The sequence below is a fragment of the Bufo bufo genome, chromosome 2, assembly GCF_905171765.1.
Source record: "Bufo bufo chromosome 2, aBufBuf1.1, whole genome shotgun sequence".
NCBI lineage: Eukaryota > Metazoa > Chordata > Amphibia > Anura > Bufonidae > Bufo > Bufo bufo.
This window is the reverse complement of record NC_053390.1, coordinates 597,622,443-597,649,059: the sequence shown is the minus strand read 5'-3', so window position 1 is coordinate 597,649,059 and position 26,617 is coordinate 597,622,443. Positions and strand designations below refer to the sequence as shown.

The window sequence follows — 26,617 nt, the reverse complement described above, 5'->3', positions numbered from 1 at the left end:
GGGCAAGTAGAAACACATGATTATAATGTTTATTGGCCATGCACTCCTAATGAGTTGCTGGTTATGTGTAACACTTTGCTAGACCCCCGTACTTTCTTTCGTAGATTGGAAAGTATCCAGACAGCATATAAAGCCACTTGGGCGGATCTGGAGAGTCTTCTAGAGCCAAAAGGAGGGGAGGTACAAAGAATCAAATGTTGGCAAAGGCCCCTGGTGCTGTCCCTATAGATAAGGCCACAGACCAGTCGGGCCAGGAATTTATCATGGCCCTTAAACCCTGGGTGAAAGAGCAACAGGACAATCAGACTGATACCTTTATGACACAAACACAAGACGCTAAGCAGACTGTAGCTGACTAAGCCACAGCTTTAGAACAGCTCTAGCTTGACTATGGCTATGAGACAGTAAGGACATGAGACTACTAAAACATCGACAGTAAGGACATGAAACTACTAAAACATACATTCATGTCTGGATTAAAAGCACCCATACAGGATGCTTTAAAAAAAAGTCTCGCCCTGGCCTGCCAGTTCCCTGACCTAGTGGCCATAGCAAAGGGAGCTGAGCTAGACTTAAAAGGAAGCCAATAATGGCTAACCAACCCTTCAAACCAAAGGGTGGGTTCCAGTAAAGGGTACGTAACTGGGACATAGTAACATGTCGGAATTGTGGGAAAAAGGGGCACTACTCAGTCAAATGTCCCCAGAGAGGTCAGGCTACTGCCCAGACCTATCAATGAAGTGACGGCAATCCTGTGAGTTCCCTCAATGTTAACTACCCCCTTGACACATCCCCAGGTCCACAACTAATCATCACATCCACATGTGATGACACAGGGAATTCAATTGACTTTTTGGTAGCCCATACCCTAATACAAGACAAATATGTGCCTGAGGAGCTTATCTCCTCAGATTACATTTATTGTCAAGGGGTTGAGGGAACGTCTGTTAAACTCCCACTAACAAAGCCTGTTAAACTTAACATTTATGATGCCTTATCTATTGTCACGTATGTGTTAGTAAGTTCAGATAGTCCATACAATTTACTGGGTACTGACGTGTTTAGTGCCATGAAAGCATCTGTGGATTTCTCTTCAGGAAAACCCCAAATCACAACCCCTGTGCCTGAAGAGACTCTGTGTGCACTTATGTCCTTAAAGGGTTTCTATCACTTCGTATGACATAATTAGCTGTCAGACACTAGCGATCTGCTAGTGTCTGCTCTGGCCAACCATCCTACTATAATCACTTGTGGGGCAGCGGTTTTGCTAAAAAACTAACTTTTATAAATATGCTAATGAGCCTCTAGGTGCTATGTGGGCGTCATTAGCACCTAGAGGCTCCGTCTACCTTCATACACAGCCGCCGCCCAGCGCGTCCCTCCAGCCCGCCCATGTCCTCCTCCGTGTGACGCAGCGGACGAGTTCTCGCGCATGCGCCGTGCGCGGCTGTATTCGGCGCATTTGAGATCTCAGCTCGGAGCGGTCAGACATTCAATGCGCATGCGCGGCTGTATTCGGCGCATGCGCATTGAATGTCTGACCGCTCCGAGCTGAGATCTCAAATGCGCCGAATACAGCCGCGCACGGCGCATGCGCGAGAACTTGTCCGCTGCGTCACACGGAGGAGGACATGGGCGGGCTGGAGGGACGCGCTGGGCGGCGGCTGTGTATGAAGGTAGACGGAGCCTCTAGGTGCTAATGACGCCCACATAGCACCTAGAGGCTCATTAGCATATTTATAAAAGTTAGTTTTTTAGCAAAACCGCTGCCCCACAAGTGATTATAGTAGGATGGTTGGCCAGAGCAGACACTAGCAGATCGCTAGTGTCTGACAGCTAATTATGTCATACGAAGTGATAGAAACCCTTTAATGACATTTAGTGCATCCTCTACCTCTAAATTTACGCCCCCAGACTGGCTGTCTGAAGTCCCAACACATTTGTTGGTGACATCCAAGACAGACGTGGGTAAACTACCAGTAACTCCGGTAGTTGTGCAGCTGAAACCTGGCACTAAGCCGCCATGTGTACGTCAGTACCCACTAAATTCTTCACAGGAAGATGCTATTGTAAATGATCTAAAAGATCTGTTGGGGAAAGGGTTAATAATCCCTATAAAAAGATCCCATTTCCTGTGAAGAAGAGACAGACTGTGAAGGGTCAGCCTCCAGTCTATCGTATGGTACATGATTTAAGGGCAGTAAATGCTGTAACTGTCATAAATACACCACAAGTGCCCAATCCACACACGCTGTTCAACCAAATACCTATAGATGCCACATCTTTTACCGTCATTGATCTTGCAAATGCTTTCTTTTCTGCCCGTTTACATGAAGAATGCTGGACCTATTTTGCCTTCACTTTCAGTCAGAAGCAGTATGCATGGGTAGTTTTACCACAAGGGGCTGCCAATTCTCCTGATATTTTCTCTACTGCTCTACATTCTGTGTTGCAGTCCTGGCAGCCGGCTTATCTGGACACTGTTCTTCTGCAATATATTGATCTGTTACTTTGTTGTCACAGTACTGAACAGTGTAAAGAGGAAACTATCTTTGCTTATTTTCCTTGCTTAAAATGGTCTCCAAAGGGAAGCTGCAACTTTGTGAATCTACTGTGACCTTCCTAGATCACTGTATCTCTCCAGGCACTAAGCACCTTACACCTGAGAGAGTTGGTGCTATTCAGCAACACCCCCTGCCGGGAACTTCAAGGGCTCTGCGTGCCTTTATTGGCCTTGTCAGTTACTGTTGCCCCAAAATTAGAGATTGCTCTCAGATGATGCAACCACTATATGACTGCCTCAAAGTAGAGATTTTTGAACTAACACCAGAAGCTGTGAGTGCATTTCATTAAAACTCACTACACCACCAGCATTGGGCATCCCCAATTACAAACAAAATTTCACATTGTATTGTCATGAGCAAGGGGGATTTGCCTCAGGTGTACTGACACAAAAACACAGGGACCATATGCAGCCCATAGCATACTATTCTACTAGTCTAGATAGTATTGCTACAGCACTACACACTGGTTTCAGAGCTGTTGCCACAGCCTCTGAATTAGTACTAAAAACAGAAGACTTGGTACTACAACACGCTCTTACATTACAAGTACCACATTCAGTTGCTGAACAACTACACACCACCAAGCTGAAACATTTGTCTCAAGCCAGAATTACAAAATATGAGATGAAACTACTCAGTCCCCACATTACCTTACAGTGATGTACAGTTCTAAATCCAGCTACTTTGTTGCCAGTAGATTTAGAAAAGGAGGGGGAAGTGGGAGTAGCAGAAATGTCTGATCCAATTGCAAATCATAACTGTTATGAATTGATGATTGCAGAAACAAAAGGGTTACCAAATGTTACTGAAATACCATTAACTAACCCTGATGCTGAGTATTTTGTAGATGGCTCCAGATGGTGGAATGATGAACAAGGACACTTTGTCACCGGGTATGCGGTAATCCAAAATGGTAAGGTAATTATACAAAAACCACTTCCATCTTGTGCTTCTGCACAGGAGGAGAATTGAAGGCACTCACTGATGCATGTACAATGGGTAAGGGACTGAGAATTAATTGTTACACAGATTCCAGGTATGCTTTCGGGGTAGCACATGACTTTGGTGTTATCTGGAAAACTAGGGGACTTCTGACTTCATCGGACAAACCAATAAAAAATTCAGAAGCAGTACAGAGCCTCATAGAGGCCCTAGAGCTGCCCACAGAGGTAGCCATTGTTAAAGTACCAGCCCACGCGAAGAAAGATGATCCGCAAGCCGTGGGAAACGCTCAAGCAGCCAAACAAGCAGCTGGTCTGCCACTCCTGACATTGTCTTTGCCAACTATGCCAGACTTATCGCTCTTGCAAGAACTACAGGCTCAGATAACGCCTCAAGACAAAAAGGTATTGATGGAGGCGAGGGCCACAAAGGCAGGAGAGCTCTGGCAGGTAAATGGTAGAACATGTTTGCCTCTGAGTTTGTATCCATTAATGGCCAATTTTGCACATGGCCCTACTCATTTGTCAAAAGGAGCTATGAGCGCACTAGTGTTAGAACATTGGTTTGCCCCTGGAATTCAAACCTCTTTGAAAGGTTTGTTCAGGGTTGTCTTACATGTGCCAGACATAACCCTGGGAGGTTCGTAAAGACCCCCAAGAAACACACTCCCAAACCTATGTACCCGTTTCAAAGAGTGCAGGTGGATTACATACAGCTACCCAAGGTGGGCACATATGAATATGTCCTTGTAGCCATTGATGTATTCTCAGGCTGGCCAGTAACTATGGCTACAGCCAAAAACACTGCTAAGAAAATATTGTCAGTAGTCTGCACATATGTGATTCCAGAGGTGATAAGAGTCAGACAGAGATACTCACTTCACTGAGGAGATAATGGGACACATACTGAAGACCCTAGGAATCACATAAGCCCTGCACACTCTCAACAGTATGGAGACACTATAGTGGTGGTCCCAGATGGAATCACCCAGGTGGTATTGTTACTGTGTTTATCACTTTCTGTTCTGTATTAAGTAGCTCCGGGACCTAAGTGGAAGTTTGGATGGAGGCGCATCTTTGGCAGGAAGGAAGTGTCCGTCCTAGGCCTCCCATCATCAAAGTGTTCATAGTGGTGACCAGAGGAGGACTGAGGTGGACCTTCAGGGCGATTTCAGGCCTACTCCAAGTAGCTGCACTTCCAGGCCGCACCATAATGATCAAGGGATACAGTAGGTGTTTGTGAGATTGTGTTTTCAGCACGACAGCGTCGCGCTGATACTCGGCGACGTGGTGCCGAGATCTCGCACTCACTGGGATAGCGACAGCACATCCCAGCAAGCGCGTCATAGAAGCGACGGGAGATCCGACTTGGATTCCCGCCAATTCTACACGTGTGCGGCGTTTGTTATGAATCCTGAGGGGGAAGTCCCCGCCGGATTTAAATAAAAATCCGACCTGGGTCCCGCCCTCAGGAGCATACCGGGCCCTTAGGTCTGTTATGGGTTGTAAGGAGAGCCCCCCCTACGCCGAAAAAAACGGCGTAGGGGGTCCCCCTACAATCCATACCAGACCCGTATCCAAAGCACGCTACCCGGCCAGCCAGGAAGGGAGTGGGGACGAGCGAGCGCCCACCCCCCTCCTGAGCCGTACCAGGCTGCATGCCCTCAACATGGGGGGTTGGGTGCTCTGGGGCAGGGGGCGCACTGCGGCCCCCCCACCTCAGAGCACCCTGTCCCCATGTTGATGAGGACAGGGCCCCTTCCCGACAACCCTGGCCGTTGGTTGTCGGGGTATGCGGGCAGGAGGCTTATCGGAATCTGGGAGCCCCCTTTAATAAGGGGGCCCCCAGATACCGGCCCCCCACCCTAAGTGAATGAGTATGGGGTACATCGTACCCCTACCCATTCACCTGCAAGAAAAGTGGTAAAAACACAAATAAACCACACAGTGTATTAAAATATTTTATTTTTCTGCTCCGGAGGCCGCCCCCTGTCTTCTTTATTAGCTCTTTTACCAGGGGGGGCTCTTCTTCTTCCGATATCCCGACGGGTCTTCTCCGCTATCCGGGGGGGTCTTCTCAACTCTCCGGGGTTCTCCTTCTGTCTCCTTCTGTCTTCTGTCTCCGGGGGGGGGCTCTTCTTCTTCCGATATCCCGACGGGTCTTCTCCGCTATCCGGGGGGGTCTTCTCAACTCTCCGGGGTTCTCCTTCTGTCTTCTCCTTCTGTCTTGTTGTCTCCTTCTGTCTTCTGTCTCCGGGGGGGGGCTCTTCTTCTTCCGATATCCCGACGGGTCTTCTCCGCTATCCGGGGGGGTCTTCTCAACTCTCCGGGGTTCTCCTTCTGTCTTCTCCTTCTGTCTTGTTGTCTCGGCGCACCCCGATTCTTCGTCTTCTCTTCTTGTTTTCGCCTCTCTCTGTTGTTGACTCGGCGCACCCTGGTTCTTCGTCTCGCGAGACTAGGCGCACCCCGATTCTTCGTCTCGCGAGACTCGGCGCACCCCGATTCTTCGTCTCGCGAGACTCGGCGCACCCCGATTCTTCGTCTCGCGAGACGAAGAACCGGGGTGCGCCGAGTCAACAAAAGAGAGAGGCGAAAACAAGAAGAGAAGACGAAGAATCGGGGTGCGCCGAGACAACAAGACAGAAGGAGAAGACAGAAGGAGAACCCCGGAGAGTTGAGAAGACCCCCCCGGATAGCGGAGAAGACCCGTCGGGATATCGGAAGAAGAAGAGCCCCCCCCGGAGACAGAAGACAGAAGGAGACAACAAGACAGAAGGAGAAGACAGAAGGAGAACCCCGGAGAGTCGAGAAGACCCCCCCGGATAGCGGAGAAGACCCGTCGGGATATCGGAAGAAGAAGAGCCCCCCCCCGGAGACAGAAGACAGAAGGAGACAACAAGACAGAAGGAGAAGACAGAAGGAGAACCCCGGAGAGTTGAGAAGACCCCCCGGATAGCGGAGAAGACCCGTCGGGATATCGGAAGAAGAAGAGCCCCCCCCTGGTAAAAGAGCTAATAAAGAAGACAGGGGGCGGCCTCCGGAGCAGAAAAATAAAATATTTTAATACACTGTGTGGTTTATTTGTGTTTTTACCACTTTTCTTGCAGGTGAATGGGTAGGGGTACGATGTACCCCATACTCATTCACTTAGGGTGGGGGGCCGGTATCTGGGGGCCCCCTTATTAAAGGGGGCTCCCAGATTCCGATAAGCCTCCTGCCCGCATACCCCGACAACCAACGGCCAGGGTTGTCGGGAAGGGGCCCTGTCCTCATCAACATGGGGACAGGGTGCTCTGAGGTGGGGGGGCCGCAGTGCGCCCCCTGCCCCAGAGCACCCAACCCCCCATGTTGAGGGCATGCAGCCTGGTACGGCTCAGGAGGGGGGGGGGGGGGGGGGCGCTCGCTCGTCCCCACTCCCTTCCTGGCTGGCCGGGTAGCGTGCTTTGGATACGGGTCTGGTATGGATTGTAGGGGGACCCCTACGCCGTTTTTTTCGGCGTAGGGGGGGCTCTCCTTACAACCCATAACAGACCTAAGGGCCCGGTATGCTCCTGAGGGCGGGACCCAGGTCGGATTTTTATTTAAATCCGGCGGGGACTTCCCCCTCAGGATTCATAACAAACGCCGCACACGTGTAGAATTGGCGGGAATCCAAGTCGGATCTCCCGTCGCTTCTATGACGCGCTTGCTCTCCATCGCGGCAAGCCAGCTCGGCGCTGGCTCCCGCGATGGGGCTCGTATGTGCTCAATCTCGCCGAGAAATACAGCGAGATTGACACAAAATCGGGTTCACCTACTGTATACCATGATTGACAGCACTGTCCAACCAAGGGACAGCAACTTCCAAGATGATGTTCATCTTACTGATTCTACAACAGAGGACCACAGCTACACAGAAACTTTTAGGCTTACTGCTGATGCTCCTAGCGGTATAGCTGACCTACCAGCTCCTAGAGATTCCAACACAGGAGCAGAAGAAGGTGTATCCAGAACTATGGACAATGATGCATGGGACAACAATGCTGCACCTACATCCACTTAGTGTGTGGTTGTGTTTCTTGCGTGGTTTTAATAAAATGTATGAATGCTTAGGAAAAATGACAACTACTAGACAGGCCAGAATCGGTGCTTGCATCGCATGGTCTATGCAACTTATCTGTATACTCTGTGAAGTACGAGCTGTCTAAGGTGTCATTTGTTTGCTTAGGTAGGTTAGTAGTTAGATACACAAATGATGGACCCTTCAGAGGAAACATCTACCATGTGAAGAGATTCTTCAACGCCCACAGAAATTGAAACAAGAGGGGGAAATGTTAAGGAAAACCCAGCTTTCCTAAAAAACTGGATATTATAAAGAGACTTTGTGTTTACTTTCTGTGTGCACCATAAAAAGATGACAATGACATAAGCTAAACTATAGAAGTTAGCATATGTGTGTTGAGATAAGATAAGTTTTGTACGTGCTAAGTAGCCAATATGCATTTCTTGCTAAAGAAAAAAATAGTCTTAGCCATTAGTAGAATATAGAATACTAACCAATCAATAGATGGATTCAGTTCTAACCAATTAGAAGTATTATTTGTGTACCAATCAGAAGTTATTGTCGGAATATTTGTAAACAAATCATGTCAATACTTTAAGGAGTTGCACCCTTGGAATGGGGTATAAATAAAGGGCCCAGGACACTCTTTTTGGGATCCTGGCAGAGTTTTGAACTATGCGCTGCGTCATTCACCTAAACACGTGGTATTGATCCTCACTTGACTGACCTTTGGTCTGCCACAACACTACAGAACAGGTAAATATGTGAAATTCACATTATATTAAGTAATTATTGATGATGAATATAACAAGTTATATTTATGGTAACGGAAATACCAATTTAATATCATATGTGTTCATCATTTTCATATCTTCAATATGAATCTCTAATGTAAGGAAACAAAAAAAAATCATTGAATGAAGAGGTGCATCCAAACTTTTGAAAATAATTATGTGTTGCCAACAGATCAAATTGCCTTAGGCTACTTTCACACTTGCGTTTTTCTTTTCTGGCATAGAGTTCCGTCACAGGGGCTCTATACCGGAAAAGAACTGATCAGTTTTATCCCCATGCATTCTGAATGGAGAGTAATCCGTTCAGTTTGCATCAGGATGTCTTCAGTTCAGTCGTTTTGACTGATCAGGCAAAAGAGAAAACCACAGCATGCTACGGTTTTCTCTCCGGCGAAAAAAACTGAAGACTTGCCTGAATGCCGGATCCGGCATTTTTTCCAATAGGAATGTATTAGCGCCGGATCCGGCATTCAGAATACCGGAATGCCGGATCCGTCCTTCCGGCCTGCGCAGACCGATAAAAATGTGAAAAAATGTACAAGACGGATCCGTCTGTCCGCATGACAAGCGGAGAGACGGATCCGTCCTTGCAATGCATTTGTGAGACGGATCCGCATCCGGATCCGTCTCACAAATGCTTTCAGTCAGCGGCAGATCGGCGGGCAGTTCCGACGACGGAACTGCCCGCCGGATCACACTGCCGCAAGTGTGAAAGTAGCCTTAAAGGAAATGTGTCACCAAAAATAATCTCTTTATTTTCTGATTGCAGATTTAGTTATTCTGTTTCCTGAACATTATTATGGGGGTGGCCATCTTGCCTGAGCTGTTCTTAACAGCATTTACAAAGCATTATGAAAATTGCTTTACAGCCGCCACATGGTCCATAGACACAATGGTCAGGAGGGACCTCACTGATTTCTATGGGATACTTTTCTAGGCATGCCCTGTGACCTGTGCAAAGCTGATTGTACAAGGTAAGAATAGATAAGCTTTGACAATTGCCTATTGTGAAAGGTGGATCCTGTCATTTTAATCCTGCCTGTAATGATATCACCTCTATATATAGACTAGCTGAAGGACCCAGCTTTGCTCGGGTATATTTAATCTATTTAATTTAATGTTTGTGTGTGTCGTTAAAAGATATCAACACTATCCACTATAACAGTGACATCTACAGCACCCCGCCCTCAAAACAGTGACCTCCACAGCCCACACCCCTTAATACTGACCCCCCCACAGTGCCCCATCCCTTAAAATTGGACCTCCACGTTAACTTTGACCTTTATAGAAGCCTTCCCCTTTAACAGTGACTTTCACAGCATACCACCCCCTTGACAGTGACCTCCACAGGGCCCGCCCCCTTGACAGTGACCTTTACTGGATAGGGGCATGTTCTTTTGAACAGCTCACTCTAAGACAGCAGCATTGTACTGTCTGAGTGGGAGCTGCAGGGAGAACGTCACCCTCCCTCCCACCTCTGCAGCTGATAGAAGTTGATTTTTACCTTCATTTTTTCAATCCCTGTTGGCTGAGGATTGGAGGGGGCATGGCCTAACCAGCTCGGGGCGTGGCTTAGCGGGACCTACAGATTGATTTTTAACTTCATTTTTTCAATCTCAGTTGGCTGAGGAGTGGGAGGGGTCGTGGCCTAACTGCATAAGGGGCGTGACTTAGCGGGATCTGTGGGCGGGGTTTTATGTATTTTGAGGGTGGACACATTGTGGCAGGGGGCATATCTGGGCTCCTTCCTGCAAGAGTGACGCCCCTCTGGGTACCTTACTGGTTCATTTGCATACCAAAAAAACTGGATTTTCAGAGGATAAAAACATCTATTGCTGGAACAAAGGCACATCTTGAAATAAGGTACTAAGTGCTATTAGGCCATGGCTTTACTTCAATAGCGATTATCCTGGTGACAGATTTCCTTTAACCACCTCAGCCCCCAGTGCTTAAACACCCTGAAAGACCAGGCCACTTTTTACACTTCTGACCTACACTACTTTCACCGTTTATTGCTCGGTCATGCAACTTACCACCCAAATGAATTTTACCTCCTTTTCTTCTCACTAATAGAGCTTTCATTTGGTGGTATTTAGTTGCTGCTGACATTTTTACTTTTTTTGTTATTAATCGAAATTTAACGATTTTTTTGGAAAAAAAATACATTTTTCACTTTCAGTTGTAAAATTTTGCAAAAAAAAAACGACATCCATATATAAATTTTGCTCTAAATTTATTGTTCTACATGTCTTTGATAAAAAAAAAATGTTTGGGTAAAAAAAAAATGGTTTGGGTAAAAGTTATAGCGTTTACAAACTATGGTACAAAAATGTGAATTTCCGCTTTTTGAAGCAGCTCTGACTTTCTGAGCACCTGTCATGTTTCCTGAGGTTCTACAATGCCCAGACAGTACAAACACCCCACAAATGACCCCATTTATGAAAGTAGACACCCTAAGGTATTCGCTGATGGCCATAGTGAGTTCATAGAACTTTTTATTTTTTGTCACAAGTTAGCGGAAAATGATGATTTTTATTTTTTTTTCTTACAAAGTCTCATATTCCACTAACTTGTGACAAAAAATAAAAAATTCTAGGAACTCGCCATGCCCCTCATGGAATACCTTGGGGTGTCTTCTTTCCAAAATGGGGTCACTTGTGGGGTAGTTATACTGCCCTGGCATTCTAGGGGCCAAAATGTGTGGTAAGGAGTTTGAAATCAAATTCTGTAAAAAATGACCAGTGAAATCCGAAAGGTGCTCTTTGGAATATGGGCCCCTTTGCCCACCTAGGCTGCAAAAAAGTGTCACACATGTGGTATCTCCGTATTCAGGAGAAGTTGGGGAATGTGTTTTGGTGTGTCATTTTACATATACCCATGCTGGGTGAGATAAATATCTTGGTCAAATGCCAACTTTGTATAAAAAAATGGGAAAAGTTGTCTTTTGCCAAGATATTTCTCTCACCCAGCATGGTTATATGTAAAATGACACCCCAAAACACATTCCCCAACTTCTCCTGAATACGGAGATACCACATGTGTGGTACTTTTTTGCAGCCTAGGTGGGCAAAGGGGCCCACATTCCAAAGAGCACCTTTCGGATTTCACTGGTCATTTTTTACAGAATTTGATTTCAAACTCCTTACCACACATTTGGGCCCCTAGAATGCCAGGGCAGTATAACTACCCCACAAGTGACCACATTTTGGAAAGAAGACACCCCAAGGTATTCCATGAGGGGCATGGCGAGTTCCTAGAATTTTTTATTTTTTGTCACAAGTTAGTGGAATATGAGACTTTGTAAGAAATAAAAAAATATAAAAAAATCATCATTTTCCACTAACTTGTGACAAAAAATAAAAAATTCTATGAACTCGCTATGCCCAACAGCGAATACCTTGGGGTGTCTTCTTTCCAAAATGGGGTCACTTGTGGGGTAGTTATACTGCCCTGGCATTCTAGGGGCCCAAATGTGTGGTAAGTAGGTAAATGACCTGTGAAATCCGAAAGGTGCTCTTTGGAATGTGGGCCCCTTTGCCCACCTAGGCTGCAAAAAAGTGTCACACATGTGGTATCTCCGTATTCAGGAGAAGTTGCGGAATGTGTTTTGGGGTGTCATTTTACATATACCCATGCTGGGTGAGAGAAATATCTTGGCAAAAGACAACTTTTCCCATTTTTTTATACAAAGTTGGCATTTGACCAAGATATTTCTCTCACCCAGCATGGGTATATGTAAAATGACACCCCAAAACACATTCCCCAACTTCTCCTGAATACGGAGATACCACATGTGTGACACTTTTTTGCAGCCTAGGTGGGCAAAGGTGCCCAAATTCCTTTTAGGAGGGCATTTTTAAACATTTGGATACCAGACTTCTTCTCACGCTTTGGGGCCCCTAAAATGCCAGGGCAGTATAAATACCCCACATGTGACCCCATTTTGGAAAGAAGACACCCCAAGGTATTCAATGAGGGGCATGGCGAGTTCATAGAAAAAAAAAAATTTTGCCACAAGTTAGCGGAAATTGATTTTTTTCTCACAAAGTCTCCCTTTCCGCTAACTTGGGACAAAAATTTCAATCTTTCATGGACTCAATATGCCCCTCAGCGAATACCTTGGGGTGTCTTCTTTCCAAAATGGTGTTATTTGTGGGGTGTTTGTACTGCCCTGGCATTTGAGGGTCTCCGCAATCATTACATGTATGCCCAGCATTAGGAGTTTCTGCTATTCTCCTTATATTGAGCATACAGGTAATGAGATTTTTTTTTTCCGTTCAGCCTCTGGGCTGAAAGCAAAAAATGAACGGCACAGATTTCTTCATTCGCATCGATCAATGTGGATGAAAAAATCTCTGCCAAAAAAAGAAAAAAGGAGGGGAAAGGCGTCTGCCAGGACATAGCAGCTCCGCCCAACATCCATACCCACTTAGCTCGTATGCCCTGGCAAACCAGATTTCTCCATTCACATCAATCGATGTGGATGAATAAATCATTGCCGGGATTTTTTTTTTTATATATATACAAAGTGTTTGCCAAAGTATATGAACACCGCCACCTCCTCAGCTCATATGCCTCGGCAAACGTATCTTTTACTGCAGAGGAGAAATCTCGTCTTGCAGCGCCGCATACACCGACTTGCGTGTAATCTGACAGCAGCGCAATGCTTCTGTCCGAATGCACATCAGTGCTGCAGCTAGTCGATCGGTTGGTCCACCTGGAAGGTAAAAACAAAACAAAAAAGAAAAAACCAGGCCGCAACGCAATAAATTTATTAACTTTTGAACAGAACATATAAACTTTTTTTTTAACTTTTTTAACTGAACGTTAACTTTTTTACTTACCGGTATTTTTTTTTTTGTTTAGTTTTTTTTTACCTTTATAGAACAAACCTCTCCTTCCCCATGTGACAATGTGCAAAGCGCAAATCGCCCAAAGATGTGGCGAAGTACGTTATGCACTTTATCCCAGGTGAAAGGAGAGGTTTGCAGCAGCTGTGAGTAAAAGGGCCCTAATAGCCCTGTGTGCCTGTCCTGTGAGATGCAATCCCTATGCTAAGTGTACCTGTGTGTGGTACTTCCGGAAACACTCTCCATAGCATAGGGCGGGGTGGTCAGGACAGTCAGGACAGAAATAGCGGGTGTCACGCCTTATTCCACTCCTGCTACAGACACAACATCTTTTTCGGGGTGACGGTTGGGTTGAGGGGTTGAGGTACCAGGAACGACACTGGGGAAATGTCGCTCGTGTAGACGGCTAACTACACTGGTGGATGGGGCCACGGAACCTCCAGGAGGTTCTCGATGATCTCTTCCTGGAATTTGAGGAAGGATCGTGTTCTCCCAGCCTTACTGTAGAGAACAAAACTATTATACAGCGCCAATTGAATTAAATATACAGACACCTTCTTATACCAGCGTCTGGTTCTGCGGGAAACTAAATACGTTGACAACATCTGGTCATTGAAGTCCACCCCTTCCATGAGCGCATTATAGTCGTGGACACAGAGGGGCTTTTCAATGACACGGGTTGCTCGCTCAATTTGTATTGTCGTGTCTGCGTGAATGGAGGAGAGCATGTAAATGTCACGCTTGTCTCTCCATTTCACCGCGAGCAGTTCTTCGTTACACAAGGCAGCCCTCTCCCCCCTTGCAAGACGGGTGGTTACAAGCAGTTGGGGGAAGCCCACGCGACTAGTTCGCGCGGTGCCACAGGCGCAAATCCGTTCTAGAAACAAATGCCTAAAGAGGGCCACACTTGTGTAGAAATTGTCCACATAAAGATGGTACCCCTTGCCAAATAACCCCACCAAGTCCCAGACTGTCTTCCCACTGCTCCCCAGGTAGTCAGGGCAACCGACCGGCTCCAGGGTCTGATCTTTTCCCTCATAGATCCGAAATTTGTGGGTATAGCCTGTGGCCCTTTCACAGAGCTTATACAATTTGACCCCATACCGGGCACGCTTGCTTGGGATGTATTGTTTGAAGCCAAGGCGCCCGGTAAAATGTATTAGGGACTCGTCTACGCAGATGTTTTGCTCGGGGGGATACAAATCTGCAAATTTCTGGTTGAAGTGGTCTATGAGGGGCCGAATTTTGTGGAGCCGGTCAAAAGCTGGGTGGCCTCTGGGACGGGAGGTGGTGTTGTCGCTAAAATGCAGGAAACGGAGGATGGCCTCAAATCGTGCCCTGGACATAGCAGCAGAGAACATGGGCATGTGATGAATCGGGTTCATGGACCAATATGACCGCAATTCATGCTTTTTAGTTAGACCCATGTTGAGGAGAAGGCCCAAAAAAAATTTAATTTCGGAAACTTGGACTGGTTTCCACCGGAAAGGCTGGGCATAAAAGCTTCCCGGGTTGGCGGATATAAATTGTGTGGCATACCGGTTTGTCTCTGCCACGACTAAGTCCAAGAGCTCCGCAGTCAAGAACAGCTCAAAAAATCCCAGGGCCGAACCGATTTGAGCCGTCTCAACCCGAACTCCAGACTGGGCGGTGAAAGGGGGAACTAATGGTGTGGCTGAAGTTGGTGACTGCCAATCAGGGTTTGCCAGCACCTCAGGGATTCTAGGGGCTCTACGGGCCTGTCTGTGCGGTGGCTGCGACCGGGTAACTACTGCACAGGCCACCTTCAACTGCCCTTCTGGTGCTCGCCACGTCACCATGTTGTACGGCAGTGCTGGTACTAGGTCCAGGGAGGGCTGCGCTGCTGGTGTATGCCTCACCACGAGATCCGGCAGCGACAGCCCCACTCTGCTGCTCTTGAAGCGGATCCTGCACAACCTGTGGTCTAGCGACACGGGGCCTGGTACGCCTGGTGCTATCAGGGACCTCCACCTCCTCGTCCGAACTTTGGGTCAGAGAGCCACTGCTTTCTACAGGTTCATATTCTGACCCGCTAGATTCGTCAGATGAGGGTTCCCATTACTCATCCGACTGGGTCAGAATCCTGTAGGCCTCTTCAGAAGAATACCCCCTGTTTGACATTTTGGACTACTAAATTTAGGGGTATTCCCTGAGACTACCCAAGAAAAAAAGCAAGCCTGTCTTACAAAGGGGAGGCTAGCGAAGTACCGGAGGCCGCTGCGGTTGATAAAAAATATCAAAACTGATTTTTTTATCGCCGCAGTGCGTGTAAAATGAATGTGCAGTGATCAAAAAAAAATATATTTTTTGTCACTGCGGTGGGGCAGGCGTGGGTGAACGCACGTGTGGGCGACCGATCAGGCCTGATCGGGCAAACACTGCGTTTTGGGTGGAGGGCGAGCTAAGGTGACACTAATACAATTATAGATCTGACCGTGATCAGTTTTGATCACTTACAGATACTATAAAAGTACAAATGCTGATTAGCGATACGCTAAACAGCGAATAAGTGACTGCGGTGCGGTGGGCTGGGCGCTAACTCACGCTAAACTACCTAACCAAGGGGCCTAAACTATCCCTAAAACCTAACAGCCAATACTAGTGAAAAAAAAAAAGTGACAGTTTACACTGATCACTTTTTTTCCTTTCACTAGTGATTGACAGGGGCGATCAAAGGGGTGATCAAAGGGTTAATTGGGGTGCAGGGGGGTGATCTGGGGCTACAGTGAAGTGTTTGGTGCTACTCACAGTTCAGTCTGCTCCTCTGCTGGATCCAACCGACGAAAAGGACCAGCAGAGGAGCAGAGAAGCCATATAACAGATCATATTTACTAATATGATCTGCTATATGGCTTGCGATTGGATTTTTTGAAAATCGCCAGCCTGCCAGCCAATGATCGTTGCTGGCAGGCTGGTGACGAACTTGTTCTTTAACTTTTGCCGGCCCGCGATGCGCATGCGCGGGCCGGCTTTGAGCGAAATCTCGCGTCTCGCGAGATGACGCGTATATGCGTGACTGTGCGCAGCGCTGCCACCTCCGAAACGCGAATCTGCGTTAGGCGGTCCGGAGGTGGTTAAAGCTGTCCTACAGCAGTGAAGATAAATGGCTGGGTTGCTATGGAAACCTGGAGTAAAACTGAATGTGGAGGCTGGAGGACCTGTGAGTTTCTATTGGCTGATAATCGTCATGTGACCAAGCTTCTATTGGCTAATGCATTTTTTGGGAATATCTCAGGAACGGTACGTCCTGGTCTAAAACCTTCCCGGACACCTGATGTAGCTGTGTGCCAAATTTCGTGATTGTAAATGCGACGGTGCAGATTCCTATAGCGGACATACACACATACATACCATACACTCAGCTTTATATATATTAGATAAGCAGGTAACTGCAGTAAAGTGATATGTATAGACCAAGAAGTGGCGCCTATCATTAGGCTTAATAGGCAGTGTAAAAACTGCAGGATTTTATGTTTTTTGTTTAAATATAGATATTGGCATGAAAAATTTAAAACAATCACCAGAAGTTCTTTAAAAACATGATTTAAACAATAGGTACATTTTTGATGACAAATCATAGGCAAATACCCATAGCTCTTCCATTTGACTAGGGGTGCCAGATACACAGCCAAGAAATAAAGTTTACAACTGCTAAGCCATCTTCTTTTACCAAAAGCAACTCTTCCTGTCTTAGGCTCACTCTTACAATTCCAATCCAATTTATTCAGCAACGGTTATATATTTCCTCAATACGGTTCCTACCTGCCAATGAGAGATGTGTGACTTCCACTCCTTTCTATATCGCACACATATCTTACAGGAATGCAATCAATTTACTGATAGATTTAGTTACAAACGTGATCCAACCCTCTTTGAAAGCCTGCTGCTAGCACCATAGACACCCCTCTGCATAGTATCCTATTTTTAGAATATAATTGTCTTCCCAAATCTAGGAAGCAAGCCTTTATATCTTCTTTCTGGGGAGAAAGAGCTGAATATGACCTTCTCTGATTCAGAGGTGAAATCTATACTCTCTTTCTCACATGGATTTTCCAAATGTGTTTTGTTACAGGAAAACACCTGTAAATTGATTTCCCATTGGTACACAACTCCCGAACTCTTAGCACTGTAACCTGATAGACTTACCCCTTTTCTGCTGTTGTGATGCTCAAGTAGATTCCCTGTCCCATATGCGGTGGTACTGTACAGCCCTAAATTTCTGGCCAGATCGGTATTCTTATGTTTACATTGTCAACAGAGGAACTCCTCACTAAACCTTTTGACATTAATCGCCCCTCCAAGAACAATCTAGTCATCCTACTACTAGCAACGGCAAAATGTCCGATTACTCTTCATTGGTTTCAGACATCATTCCCTTCTGTTCAAGATTGGATCAATAAAGTTAAACAGGTATGCCATATGTACGCGATTTCTAGCAGGGAAACACTCTCATATTAGGTTTCTGAAACTATGGTCGTCCTAACATGGATCTCCATACCCTCTAAATGTCTCATCCATATCCATCTGGATTCTCAAAATTTCCGGTATGGCCCATACAGTTGTGTTCAAAATAATAGCAGTGTGTTTAAAAAAGTGAATAAAGCTCAAAATCCTTCTAATAGCTTTTATTTCCATACACACAAATGCATTGGGAACACTACACATACTATTACAAATCAAAACATGAAGAAAAATATATCAAATGTGTGTTATTCCTCAAAAAAAATTGATAAGTGAATATTAGAGTGTTCAAAAAAATAGCAGTGTTTGTATTCTTCTTTACAAACGCAAACATTCACTATATAAACTGAAAAATGTTAGCATTTTTGATGTCACCCCACAAGTTTTCTATAGGATTAAGATCCGGGGATTGGGATGGTCACTCCATAACGTCAATCTTGTTGGTCTGGAACCAACATGTTGCACGTTTACTGGTGTGTTTGGGGTCGTTGTCTTGTTGGAACACACATTTCAAGGGCATTTCCTCTTCAGCATAAGGCAGCATGAGCTCTTCAAGTATTCTGATGTATCCAAACTGATCCATGATACCTGGTATTCGATAAATAGGCCCAACACCGTAGTATGAGAAACATCCCCATATCATGATGCTTGTGCCACCATGCTTCACTGTCTTCAGAGTGTACTGTGGCTTGAATTCAGTGTTTGGGGGTCGTCTGACAAACTGTCTCCGGCCACTAGACCCAAAAAGAACAATCTTACTTTCATTAGTCCACAAAATGTCTCTTTAGGCCAGTCAATGTGCTCTTTGACAAATTGTAACCTCTTCCGCACATGTCTTTTTTTCAACAGTGGGACTTTGCGGGGGTTTCTTGCAGATAGCTTGGCTTTACATAGGCGTCTTCTAATTGTAACAGTACTCACAGGTAACTTTAGACCTTCTTTGATCTTCCTAGAGCTGATTGTTGGCTCAGTCATTGCCATTTTGACTATTCTTCTATCCATTCGAATGGTAGTTTTTCGTTTTCTTCCACGTCTTTCAGCTTTTGGTTGCCATTTTAAAGCATTTGCAATCATTTTAGCCGAGCAGCCTATCATTTCTGCACTTCTTTATATGTTTTCCCCTCTCCAATCAACTTTTTAATCAAGGTACACTGTTCTTCTGAACAATGTCTGGAACGACTCATTTTACTCAGTTTCAGAGAGAAATGCACTGTAACCAGCATGTACAATATTTGCTGCCTTTCTTAACTAAGGGCAATAATTGCCACCTGTTTTTCAATTAATGAATGACCTCACTAATTAAATTCCACACTATTATTTTGAACATGCCCTTTTCAATAAGTGATTGAATTACAGAGAATCAGCAGCATGCATCGCATGACTGTTGTGTCTGTAGGATTTCTATTACTCTACTATGCCTGCTAGTAAATTATTGGCTATGTAGAAATATCATTTCTAAAAAAACTGTGATTGATCAGGTTAGTGATGTCTAACTGCTATTATTTTGAACACAACTGTATGTCTATCTCCACTTTCACCTATACTATTGTATATCATTTACCCCTTCATACAATGCTGTGTGTACCCATATTATTCACATTATGCATGTTTAATTATATAGGTTTGGTTTCATCCGTTTTCTATTTATGTTTTACCTCTATGTTCCCACAAATTTGTTCCTATGTCACTGCTCTGCCTTGGCTGTTTGCTTAGGGTCATTGTCTTGTTGTAAGGTAAACCTTCAGACCAGTATGAGTCCTGGTTGTTCCAAACTTCTACCATTTAAGAAATATGGCGGCCACTGTGCTCTAGGGAACTTTCAGTGCAGCAGAATTTTTTTTTGCACTCCATCCAGATCTGTACCTCCACACAATGCTGTCTCTGGACTCAAAAGGCAGTTCTTTCCTCCTAATAGATTGGTTTTAGCTCTAATATGCATTGTCAGCTGTGAGAAACTTATTACAGACAGGGGTGTGTTTTTCCAAATCATGCACAAGCAACTAAATTTACTACAGGTGGACTTCAATCAAGGTGTTGAAATATCTCAATGGTGATCAAGAGAAATAAGAGGCCCCTAGAGCTAAATTTCATAGCAAAGGGTCTGGATAGTTATGTAGATGTGAAATTTTAATTTTTTTATTTTTAAAAATAATTCCTAACATTTCTAAATTTATAAAAATATTAACATATCTGCATAGACTGCCAGCTTATACTCTCTCACCCTTTGGAGAAACCCTTTAGGAGGTGCTGTATGAATATACTTTCTTATTCAGTATGAAAGGTTAAATGCCTCTACACACTCACTGGGTTAAAATATTGAAACTAGTGAATAAAATCGAAACAAAGTTGTGTTAAAAAAATATCCCCGCTGTTTCAGCTGAATGGGAAAAATGTCCCAAACAGGAGTATACAACATTAACATTAAATTATAGTAGAGTTTTAGGATGTAACTTGGTGCAACCAGTAAGGTCCCTTTAAGAGGGATGAAAGAGCAGCAGATTGTTGGGAAGGAAGCATTCCTTCCCGACAATCTCCAGCTCGCTGGTGGAGGAGACCTCTGAATTTACATGCAGCAATCTCCTTCAGAGAAGAGATTGCTAATGCAGTCCCTTACAGCACAATCTGTTTCCGGCAAACAACGATTTTTGTGTATGCGCAAACAGTACTGTAAATGTACTGCAATTAGCAGTACATGTATAATGCCAGATACTCGCTCATTAGCGATTATCTTTAGGATTCTTGGCCTGTGTAAAGGGCCTTTTAGTTAAAGAAGGCAGATAACATCTTCTGTGATATCGTACGAGTTTAAAGTGTTATAGACGTTTATAATGGTTGTAGCTACGTAAGTCCCAAATACCCTGTATACTGTACATGATAAAATCTCCAAAGCTACAGCAAATAAAATTTGTCTGCCAGCAACCGCCAGTAGGGGAAGCCTATTGTTCTAATACTGAGTGTAAGTGTAACTAGTACGCAGTAAAGCAGACAATTATCGGGAAAGAAGCGTTCCTTCCCAGCAATTGTCTGCTCATAAGTGGAGGTGAGGAGCTGCATTTACATGCACTGATCATCACACATCTTCATACAAATTCACTGTTTTTGGGCAGCAGAGTACTGCTTACACAGCACAATCAGCTCCCCAAACATGTTGGTGATTGAGCATTATTTCACCTGATCAACAAGCATTTTGATCATTCATTGGGTGATCTGTCACTTTTACACAACCAGATTATTGGAAACAAACATTTTTAGGAATGATCATTCTTGATAATCTGACCAAAATTGGGCAGTGTAAATGAGCCTTAAGCCTTTCCTGCAGCTATGTCCAGGGATTTAGAGCTCAGTATCAGGTAAATTAAAGAGGACCCGTCACCACTCCTGACATGACTGTTTTAATAGCTTCATACATTTCCCATGTAACAATAATTCTGGAGCATCCATTCTTATGTATGTATGTTGTGCCATTCCTCTATTACTTCTACTAGAAGTTATGAATGAATTGCTATTAGCCTTCAGTAAGGGTACAGAGGGGAGGTAACCATTTGGGGGGGTGTACTTGCACAGACTTACTCTATCCAATCAGTGCTGTCATTGTCAGAATGTGCAGGTACAGCCCCCCCAAAACTGGTTGTCACCCCTCTGTACCCTTACTGCAGACTGCTGGCAATTCATTCATAACTTCTAGTAGAAATATTAAAGGAATGACACAACATAGAGCCATAAGAATAGATGTTCCAGAATTGTTAGTATGTGTGGAATGCATGTAGCTATTAAAACAGGCATGTCAGGAGTGGTGACAGGTCCTCTTTAAGCTTCAATTGCTATAAAGATATGTTGCGATAATGAGCAGCACATTTATGTATTGATAAGCATTAAAACATGCTACCTTTGTGTAAATTATTTTGTTCAGATACAAAATATGTTTTACGGCTTTCCCATGTGTCTACAGTAAATCTGACATTTTACAGTAAGCAAAATATGACCAAATACAAACACACAACTGCAACAGAAAACACAATTTTATTGTTACTTTAATTATATCCGTTATTTTATGGCAAGAAATATATACATGGTGTTCATTGGTACAATATATTGCAACATTACAAAAGATGATAAAATAAAACCACCATGGTGCTACCTAATCTCACATGGTTTTGTGGAAGACAGAGTTGATCTACGGTACTATATCCGCATACCATGCTATACTTAAATGAAAAGTAAAAAATAAGAACGTTACATCATGCACTATATCTAAATGCTAACAGTGGAACCACTTCTAGACTAAAGATGTACAGAAAAAAATACATTTCTTCCACAGAATTAAATTGGCAGGTTTAAATGGCTCAACACATTTGGATTACATATGGTAGAAAATGAAATGCTCAATAGCATACTAGCAATACATCCAATATTCAACAACATTAACATTTTAAAGAGGTTTAATAATATAAATTTAAAAGACTATGCGGTGGACAAAAAAAAAAAAAAAAAAAAAAAAGGATGAAAATGTCTTATGCATGCGTGAAGTTAACCGCCGCTAGAGAGAAATTGAAAAATGGAATTGAACATACAGATGTATGTAGCAGTATGAATATTACTACATGACTACAAAACATAACCAATAGAGTACATGGGCATATTAAATTGCACTTCTATAGAAAAATTTTCATTATCTTCCTACAATATCATTCACAAGGCCAATATAGTATGGGCTGTATTGTACATTGGATAAGTATAAAGTTCTACGTAATTACTATGAGAATTATTTCTCTTCTTGCATACAGTAGATTGCTTGCTATTTTGTGTAACATAACCATTAGAATGCACATTCATTACAACACACAATATCTAAATCTCACTCTAATTCTGGACGAGGACACAAAAAAAATCATATTTTGTGAAAGCACTAAATTACCCTGATTGCAAAATTTTGCTTGGTCTATTATCAAAATCCACCACCATCACCCATTCATAGTTATTGATATCCTCGATAATAATAAGACAAAAATCCTTGGTGTATATATAAACAAATGTGTAATAGATACGTATACTAGAAATTCCAACTTGCACTTATTGACCATAATACAGTAGTTACAAATGTCGGTATTTACTGCATATTGACATAAGATTACTTTCTTGCTAATAAAATACTTTATATGTTCCAAACTAATTATTTTGAATATGATAAATCAGGCCCTGGGTTCTCATCTACTAATAATCCAGCATGAACTAATCAACAAAAAAGTAAAAAGGTTTGGATTTTAATCAGCACTGGCAGATAGGTATGTAGTCAGATATGTAGACGCAAAGGAATAGTCATATTGTTTTCAGTGTAAGCAAGTACTGTATGATCCTTTGTTGGGACCTTAGTAAGGTGTGGTCATGATGAAAATATAGAAAATACAACACACAAAAGCATTACACATGGAGACATTCTGTGCTCAAATAAACACTTGTGATTAGGACACACAGGAAGGATGCAGTTGGTCTAAGATACCATCCAGTTGTCTTGAGTGTTTACAATAAAAGGCTTGGAAGGCTTAGAGTTAGCTACAAGGAAGAGAGAGAGAGAGAGAGAGAGAGAGAGAAAGAAAAAGAAAGAAAGAGAGAGACATTGAAGTAAGTATGAGAAGAATAGAACACGTGCAAACTGTAGATGGTCAACTTGATATGTAAGGAAGGGTTGCATTTTCTTCATATTCCCTGTTTTTAATGAATAGTCTTCAAATATAATTTGGTCAGAACAAACCATCATCCAAGCACCAAGTTACAAAAATGCTGCAAGTGTCCACTTGTGGTCTTATATATTGGAAGAAGTCATGAAGTGTCAGCACCATCTGCAGTAGACTGTTTTCAAATGGTGGGGGCACAGGCATTATTAGATCAGCTTTAAGAGAAAAATGCTAGAGCTAGAAATGAAAGAAAATGTAGTACAAGGAGGCACATATGCTCAAGTTGGTCAGAATGACATATTTTGCTGTCTCAAGGATATCTAATGCAATTGGCTTGTCCTTACTTGGGTATTGTTGGTGACCCAGAACGGTGGAAGTGTACATTCTGCCATTTTCCATCACGGCGGTGCCACACACGGGTTTCTTCAGATTGCATAGTCTTCGGCAACCCCATGTTATCCATATACTGGGTGAGTCGAATGTAGGCAATGCAAGCAGCATCTTCTCCAATCAAGTGAACATGAGGGTTAAGGATAATCGTATGGATTGGCTTGTTGCTCTTGGATAAAGCTACAAAAACAAAGGCATTAGAAGAAATGTACTCGTAAGGTTCAGCTCTCTGAATGCATAATACAAATAACATTTGATACTTAATCTCTTATTGTTCCTTACCCTTGGATGAACAAGGTCTAGACAGAAAATTCCTAATGGTCAGTTATTTCTGTACTGGATCTTATACAAATATCCAGCAGGGTGTTATCAGGGACATAGATTTCAATGGCAGCACATTCAGAGATGGAAGGGCTTCAGCTACATGACCATCTTAAAATAGTTTATAAAGAGTGAAAGAAAACAAAGTGGAAGCATATCCTCTTAGCTACAGCACTCTATTTACAGAAGACAAAGGAAGAGACACTGCTGTACGCCTACGCACTAGAATTACCCTATAATTAACCAGAATACACAAACATGCCAAAAAGAGACTGAAAAGGGACTTTACAAGCATTGAGAGGAAGAAAGTGTAAACAGTTTTACAGCCTAACAGTCACGTTAAAATTGGAAATACCCTACCAAAAATTTTACTTTTTTATTGTAGATTTTTAATGTGTCTGCAGTAAATCTTGTTGGCGCACAACTCAGGGGACATTATTGCATTTTTAACCCCTTAGTGACATCATTAATTTTAGCCTTAAGGACCAATAATATTTTCACCCTTTGTGTTTTAGCAGTCATAACTTAAATTTTTTCTTCTAATTTTTTATTTAGCAGTATTTGGTTGTAGTTTTTTTTTTTAGGAACCATTTTGAGTTATATAGTGTATTAAATAATATTTTATTGTTAGGGGGAAGATAAACAGCAATTTTCTCATTATTTTGTGGAATTTGTTTACGGTGTTCACTATGTGGTAAAAAGGGTCAGTACATTGATGATAATGCCACATTTTTATATATTTTTTTGCTTTAACTGTTCATATCTCTGGTTTGGTACCAGCTAGAGATATGGGCTTTGTATTATTTGAAAGCTTTCAGACAATACCAGAATGACAGCAATACCTTCAGTACAGGGGAAGATATCACTTATAGAAATTGGGATGCTGTGAATACAGCTGAAAGTGAAAGTAAAAACAGATTTTACCCGCAATTATTCCCGACTTGATTTCTAAGGCTACTTTCACACTTGCGTTCGGAGCGGATCCGTCTGGTGTCTGCACAGACGGATCCGCTCCTATAATGCAAACGATGGTATCCGTTCAGAACGGATCAGTCTGCATTATATTTCACAAAAGAAATCTAAGTGTGAAAGTTAGTCAATGGGGAACGGATCCGTTTGAAAATTGCACCATATTGTATCAACTTCAAACGGATCCGTCCCCATTGACTTACATTGTAAGTCTGGACGGATCCATTTGCCTCCGCACGGCCAGGCGGACACCCGAACGCTGCAAGCTGCGTTCGGGTGGCCGCCTGCTGAGCGGAACGGAGGCCAAGCGGAGCCAGACTGAGGCACACAAGCGGACCCCCGAACGCTAATGTGAAAGTAGCCTTAACAGTGATTTCTCCTCTGTTGCTTGGGCTAATGCTGTTTTTGGGCTAATGTCAGCTTTCAAACAAGACCAGTTGCATGTTTGTAGTTGCTACCATTCAGGAGATGGCAACATCTATAGCACCCCCCTTCCCCCCCTTTCTCCATTGTCTCCCCAAGCCAAGTTACTTTTTTCCACTGCCTGAGCTGGACTGGGGGAAAACAGTTAGGCCCCTTTCACACAGCCGAGTTTTCCACACGGGTGCAATGCGTGAGGTGAACACATTGCACCCGCACTGAATCTGGACCCATTTATTTCTATGGGGTTGTGCACATGAGCGGTGATTTTCATGCATCACTTGTGCGTTGCGTGAAAAATCGCAGCATGATCTATATTCTGCGTTTTTCACGCAACGCAGACCCTATAGAAGTGAATAGGGCTGCGTAAAAATCGCAAGCATCCGCAAGCAAGTGCAGATGCGGTGCGGTTTTCACACATGGTTGCTAGGATGAAAGTCTATTCACTGTATTACTTTCCCTTATGGTTATATAAAAATACCAAATTTACAATTAACCGCCTCAGGACCGCCATACGCAGGATTGCGTCCTGGCGGCGGCCCTGCTATTCTGGGTTGACGCATATACGCGTCCTCTCGCGAGAGGCGAGATTTCCTGTGAACGCGCGCACACAGGCGCGCGCGTTCACAGGATCGGAAGGTAAGCGAGTGGATCTCCAGCCTGCCAGCGGCGATCGTTCGCTGGCAGGCTGGAGATGCGATTTTTTTAACCCCTAACAGGTATATTAGATGCTATTTTGATAACAGCGTCTAATATACCTGCTACCTGGTCCTCTGGTGGTCCCTTTTGCTTGGATCGACCACCAGAGGACACAGGCAGCTCAGTAATAAGTAGCACCAAACACTACTACACTACACCCCCCCCTGTCACTTATTAACCCCTTATTCACCCCTGATCACCCCATATAGACTCCCTGATCACCTCCTGTCATTGATCACCCCCTTATAAGGCTCCATTCAGACGTCCGTAAGTTTTTTACGGATCCACTGATACATGGATCGGATCCGCAAAACACATACGGACGTCTGAATGGAGCCTTACAGGGGGGTGATCAATAACGGGGGTGATCACCCCATATAGACTCCCTGATCACCCCCCTGTCATTGATCACCCCCCTGTAAGGTTCCATTCAGACGTCCGTATGTTTTTTACGGATCCACGGATAGGATCCG

At 43.8% G+C, this 26,617-nt stretch overlaps 1 protein-coding gene across 8 annotated transcripts in view; it reads right to left on the bottom strand.

The window, feature by feature from the left end:
- Positions 1–26,617, bottom strand: part of CAMK2D (calcium/calmodulin dependent protein kinase II delta) — a 420,621-nt gene that overhangs the window by 48,269 nt on the left and 345,735 nt on the right. For 4 of the 8 annotated variants that reach the window (XM_040418340.1, XM_040418343.1, XM_040418344.1 and 1 more), the window contains one exon: positions 23,690–23,915. In XM_040418340.1, the coding sequence (XP_040274274.1) occupies positions 23,690–23,915 (226 nt within the window). Of the gene's footprint in view, positions 1–21,741; positions 23,916–26,617 lie in introns of those variants that run through there. The other 4 variants (XM_040418342.1, XM_040418347.1, XM_040418341.1 and 1 more) reach the window with 3 other exon arrangements.